Source organism: Melospiza melodia, chromosome 2, assembly GCF_035770615.1.
Source record: "Melospiza melodia melodia isolate bMelMel2 chromosome 2, bMelMel2.pri, whole genome shotgun sequence".
NCBI lineage: Eukaryota > Metazoa > Chordata > Aves > Passeriformes > Passerellidae > Melospiza > Melospiza melodia.
In genome coordinates, this window is record NC_086195.1 from 65,892,502 (window position 1) to 65,898,542 (window position 6,041).

Consider the following 6,041-nt stretch of genomic DNA (forward strand, 5'->3'; position numbering starts at 1 on the left):
CTGGGGCCCTACATATTTTGGCTTCTTCTCTAAGCCCTCTTGGGTCTTTACCCAGTCCTTGGGAATTTCTTCCACTTTGTCATATTTCCTGACAACTCTGCACTTGGTACTTACAACCCACAGACTTTCACCGTGAACTCCGAATCCAGGACTGTGAGGCTTTCTGGTGCCGTGACTGTGACATCAAACTTGGGCAGCACTAGGATAAAGAGCAAAACCAAAAAACCCAACACTGGCATATTGTAGATTTGCAGACCCTCACAAGATGAAAGCTAAAACAAGGATATCTCTTCTTGTTAGAAATAGAAGGAATGGGATATCAGAACCCAGGTGGCAAAATGATTAAGAACTGGCCTGATCTGCAAAGGCTTACTGAAGCATTTCTGCAACAATTTGAAGAGAAGACAGGACTTGTGAAACAAATGCTGTGATGTCTAGATGCCTTGCAGAGTTTTGGCAAAGAAAGATCATGGACACAGCTGGGAAAAATTTAGTTTGTCTCATTGAAATTTGCAATCAATGTGCTGATTTCTTGTGCAGATTATTTTGCTGGCTAATTGTGTGACAAATTGTAAATTTTTCTTGGGGTTTTTTTACTGTTCTCTTTCTTTTTTAATCTCCCCAGTTCTTAATGACAATTGAAGCTGCATTTGCCAGGAAGCCGTTTGATGTTTTAGCAATTGAGAAGGTTGCTTGATATGGGCTCATCTCTGATGATATTTCCTACTGAATAAAAAAAAAGGATGGCATTTACCATATTCCTCCACATGGAATGAGTGGTTTGTTCTATCTCCTGACTTCTTTGATACAATAATTTTGTAGTTCCCCAGGATAGGCTCTTCAGTGAGTGGGAATTCCAGCTGAATAATGTTCATCTCCGACTTCACATTTTGCCACTGCAAGATCCTGTTGCCCCTTGGATCCTGAAGAAAAAAAGAATACAGACTCAGGGGTTTTTTTCCTTGGAAATCTTTTGCTACTAGCTCACAAAACCAGCAACAGAGAAGAAAACAGAGCAGGTTGCTTTAATGCACTGGAGAAGCTGCTTAGTGCACATGCATCGAGTTAAATTGAGTCTTTGTACTCTGATTATTCGTGGTATTATTAATGTTGTTAGAGTCTCATCTATTGTTCCCAATTTAGGCATTCTCTGCCAGCCTACTTATTAGTCTCAATCATCAGGGAAAGTTGCACAATACTGCTCTTTCCTGCTCTTTAGGATATGTTGCTCTAGATTTGTGTCAAGAGGGGAGAGAAAGAAAATCTTCTTTGTGCTTTCCCTTCAGCCAAGTTTATCCCACACAAATCTTGGCCTTTAGCAACCCCAGCTTTTTTTTTTCAGCTGCCAGAAGAAGGAAGGAAACCTTTCTTCAGCATTCACTGGGGTGGCATTTTCCTCTCAGTATATGTTATGCTAGCTAGATTAAAGAAAACTCATTCACACCATTTCCTTGGCTCTTTACAGCCATGGCTAGAAGAAAAACATGTGGAGAGCTCAAAAGATGTATGTTCTCACTGCAAAGAAAATAAAGCCCCCTGACTTCACAGTGTAACACAAAAACTTGCAAGTATGTTGTCTAGACATGAACTGCAATTCTTTTAAAAATCCCCAGAAAATGCCACGAAAGTACTGACATAGTTAGTAGCTGTATTCACAACATATATTTGTTCATAGTTTTTAGCAGCACTAGAGTTTTGAAAATACATACCCCAAAATAAGTTGAGCAAACTGGGGGAAGGGGAGAAGAATCAAAGGCAGACACAAGAACACTACAGATTTTGACTGCTGGAATGATTATAGGTGTGCTCTCCATGACAAGCTCAGAGCATCCTTGTTTTAAGGGGTTTTTGTTAATTTCTGCTGTTGTACTGAGCAGCGAGGTTTGTCTGTGTATGGACATATTCAGTATAGGACATTCATATAAGGACATCTGCCCAGAGTAATCCAGTACAAAGACAAAAATTTCTTACCTGAATTGCAATCAAGGGGTACTGAAAGAAGAAAAAAGAGAATGGAAGAAGATATTAGGTGGCTGATCAAAACAAATTGTTTTTCCTCAGGAAAAGAATATATACTTGTGAGAAGTATATAACAATATTCAGTATAACACCATTCATCAGAGGTCCTTATCTCCTATTTTAATCAGTTTAACAGCAATTTTACTTCAATAAGAACCTTGCATAAAGGAGAGAGATGAAATGAGAATGGTAGGACAGTTTCTGATCATACTGGTTTTAGTGTAATCTCAGTGTGTATGAGTGAGCAGAGCTATAGAGCTGCACACAAACCATGATTTGGGCTTCTTATTAGCACCAGCTCTTTTGCTACCACTGTGCTGTCTCCTGCATTACAAGTGCAGGAAAGGAGGCCAGTGAAGACCCTTCCAGTAATTTCTTTATGGTTATAAGCATGAAGAGGGACTGCTGGCAGTGGAAATAATGCCTCTGAGGAGATAAATAATTGTGGCAGCAATTTCTCTTTCATTTCCCCTATTTCTAAAACAGGCAAAATGCCAGGTGGATGATTTACTGATGCCTGCAAGCAACATTTGCTGAACTGTAAGAGCAGGAGACTGAACCGTGGCCTTTCTGGTCAGAGTTAAGATAATGTCTGTGGGAACAAAGTGGAGGGGGTTTGAGCCTCTTTCCCAGTGATAACAGAAGATGTTGTGTCAGGAATACAAACTGCTGCACACTTGCCTTCTTCCCTGTGACTCTAATGAAAGGCTGGATTACACCGTGTGCTCAGGAAATCAGGTTAATTCTTTGGCATTTAGTCTCTGCAACATCCCTTTTTATCCACAGCAATCCTCTATCTAAAATTTGAGAAGAAGTAGTCTCCCAGCAATTTTAAATACAGGGGAATATTACTGGTCACTCACCTTCTCCTGAACAGGTTTAAAATTTAAATCCAGGGCAACAACACGAAACCTCACTGGAAAAGCAAGAAACAGGGTGTTAGCATTGACCATAGTTTGTGTGGCTAAGCATGATGTTTTGCTTTCATTAGTACTCCCAGTTTCACAGATCTTCCAACAGTCCTGCTTGCACAGGATGCATATAATAAAATGCATCTGAAGGTAGAAGAGCTCTACACAGACTTTGATTAAAGGTGTTTTCCCTAGCATCAAGTTCACGTACTCTTTCATAAAAGTTTCCTTTAATGTTAGTAATGAAAAGTTTACTTTCATGAAAGTTTAACCTCACAGAAAGGAATGACTGAACAAATAAGAACTGTATTACCTTTTCATAATTTGGTTTTGTCTGCTGCTTGCCCCAGCTCAAAACCAAGCCATTTGACCAATAAACAACCCATATTGCACACCTTTGTGGCATGAAATTCCAACTGGTAAGCTTTTCTTCGTTCTATGTATCTATGTAGATAGAACAGATCTGAATTAAAGCAAAACTAATCTAGTCTAATGGCTGCATGTGACTAATCTCTGGGAATAAGTCTTCTTCTCTGGTTTCCTATTGTGTGTGCTAGAAACCTTAAAGCCTAGAAATTGATACAGGAATGGATCTAGAAAAATGCAGCTCTGCTTAATGGCTATGTGTGAAGCATGGATAGGGGGATAACATAAGTGCAGGAATGCAACTCTGCAAGAAAATAAAACTCTAATAAAAATCTAGAGTCCAAACATATCAGAGGCCAGAAGGTAAATAGCATGATTTTGTCTTTAACAACTTATAATTAATTTTAAAGTAACAGATTTCACTCTTGTTGTTTAGGCTATTTTGATGCTGACCAGCACCACAGAGGGAAGCATTGTTTTATGCCAGGTATTGATCTAATCACCTCTACCCACTCTCCTGGCCTGTCATAAGTAATGAAAGAGCAGCAGTGATAGCTTCTGTCACTTGGGAGGAAGGGACAAATGAAATAATAGAGATGATGGGATGACAGTCTCCTGACATCCTGAAGATGACTCCCTAATCTCCACAGCAAATACTGTAATAGTTTTAACAGGAACTCTGAAGAAACTGCCCAGAATGTAGCTCAGCCTGGAAAACACCAGACAGAGAAATTCTGTCTGAGGAAATTGCCTCCTTAGGCCATGTTATATACAGAGTGGACATTCACCAGTCTGTCCTGGTTTGTAGATGGGTTTGTCTGTCTGCACAAAGACGATGCTGTCCGTGTTCCAGATCATCACTGACCGCCTTTCCTCTAGGCTGACAGTGCTGCCCTTGGCAGAGAAGGAAATGAAAGCCAGGGGTGCAGAGTGGGCAGGAGGAATCTGTGAAGAAAGAAGAAACATGGGGACATCGTTAGTCTTGAAGTAATTTGCTCCAGAACCTGTTGAACAGCAATACTTGTGACCTCGGCTCCTACAACAAGACACAATCTCACTTCAACCAACTTCATCACCTTTATGGGCTTTTTCTTATTACTTATGTCTACAAAAAATGCTTCCTTTTCTGTTAGTATGATAATCTCCTATGCTTCCTTTTTCCTTTAACAAGTCTTATTTCTTTCCCTGTTTGTTCCTTTCTGCGCTCTCTGCTTGAATTTTCTTGTCCTGGTTTACATTATTTTCCCATGGGGACATAAATTAAAATTAACTTACCTTGAACTTGAAGCATTGTAGACCACTGCTGGCTGTCATGGTTTTCTTAAAAATAGTGGTATTAACAGAGCTGTATTCTAGGATTACTCTGACGGATACTGTCTCGTTGAGGTTATGGAACTGCAGGCAACCCTGTCCTGGAGAGTCATTTTGGAGGACAGCAGGCACCATCAGGACATACTGCCTGTGAAATCCCAACATCAGTGATCACATTCACATGTAAAGGAGAAGCAGCCTCATCAGGATAAAGCAAACACACAACACCGTTATTATTAAGTACCCACCAATTACTTTAGATTAAATGGACACACTGCCAGTGCTCCTCACTCTGTCCTGCAGCTCTGAACTAGCCCAGTCCTGCTATTGCCCCCAGCTCTCGCCCTTTTGCTCTTTATCTGAGCCCTGGGCCCACCTGGTTTCAGTAAAGCACCCTGCTGTCACTACTGCTATTGCCTTTTCTGGGCACACATCAACTCCCGTGGAAGTTCTGCAATTGGTGGAAGGTCTGAGCATATGAAATGAAAATGATTCACTTGCCATACCCATTCTGCTTTAGCTCTCCAGCTACAAAAGATGAGCCCTGGCAGTATTTAAGTTTCAGAGAAAAATCACTAGCACAGACTAGCACTGTCTTTAAAGCCTTTTCACAAACACTAATAGTAGTAAGAGGGTGGTTCTTACGGCTCAGGTTCCTTTGCAGCTGCTGCATGCCAGAGAAGAATAGCCAAAAGAAACTTCAGCCACATTTTTCTCACTGGGAGTCAGAAGAAAGAGATAAGTTCTCTTCCCATGAAACAAAACCTTGCCTACTAGTTTAATAGCTCTGCAGCATTCCTCACCCGGCGCTCCAGAGGAAAGGAGTTTGGTGTTCAACTCCTCCCTGGCTCCTTTCTTTGATGTTAGTGCCTTTATAACTGCAGCAAGGGGTGGAGATCCCAGTCTACCCTGCTCCTTGCAAGAACCTCCCCCAACACTACTGCAACCAAAATCAACCCATCGTCTCCAGACTGCAACATTTCACTGCACTTCTCTGAATGTCTGCACACACCAGTGGCCTTGTTTTCAAGGAAAGGGGCTTTGGGTTTTACACTGAGACTTGTTACAGTACTGAAAAGCACAAAGTGACCTAAACCCAAGTCTGTCATACCAGATTAACGTTTGAGGGTTTCCCCCATTGTTCTTGGAATTTACCGACTGGATTTACAGTCTGGTTGAAGCAGACCAATTTTCTGTATATTTGTCACCAGATTCTGACTAAAATAATACATTGACCTCTCTTTTCCCTTGCTTCATAGGTGTTTGGAAAATTGATGAAATGGAAAAACAGAGAAGGTAGAAACAGAAAGAGATCTAAAAGGTCTCAATTGCTTCTACCTTAGCCATTGAGCACTTGACAGTGTAGTTGAAGTTTGATTCATTTCAGCTCAGGATTAGCCAGTCACTGGGTCTATGGGAATTTGTTGGTCTCCC

At 41.0% G+C, this 6,041-nt stretch overlaps 1 protein-coding gene across 1 annotated transcript in view; it reads right to left on the minus strand.

The window, feature by feature from the left end:
- Positions 1 to 5,332, minus strand: part of LOC134414306 (ovostatin-like) — a 25,003-nt gene extending 19,671 nt beyond the window's left edge. The window contains exons 1-7 of the mRNA XM_063148672.1: positions 5,253 to 5,332; positions 4,572 to 4,755; positions 4,085 to 4,241; positions 2,883 to 2,935; positions 1,972 to 1,992; positions 755 to 923; positions 115 to 199 (exon numbers count right to left, since the gene is read on the minus strand). Coding sequence (XP_063004742.1) covers positions 115 to 199; positions 755 to 923; positions 1,972 to 1,992; positions 2,883 to 2,935; positions 4,085 to 4,241; positions 4,572 to 4,755; positions 5,253 to 5,317 — 734 coding nt within the window. The 5' untranslated portion in view covers positions 5,318 to 5,332. The remainder of the gene's footprint in view (positions 1 to 114; positions 200 to 754; positions 924 to 1,971; positions 1,993 to 2,882; positions 2,936 to 4,084; positions 4,242 to 4,571; positions 4,756 to 5,252) is intronic.
- Positions 5,333 to 6,041: the final 709 nt, after the last annotated feature.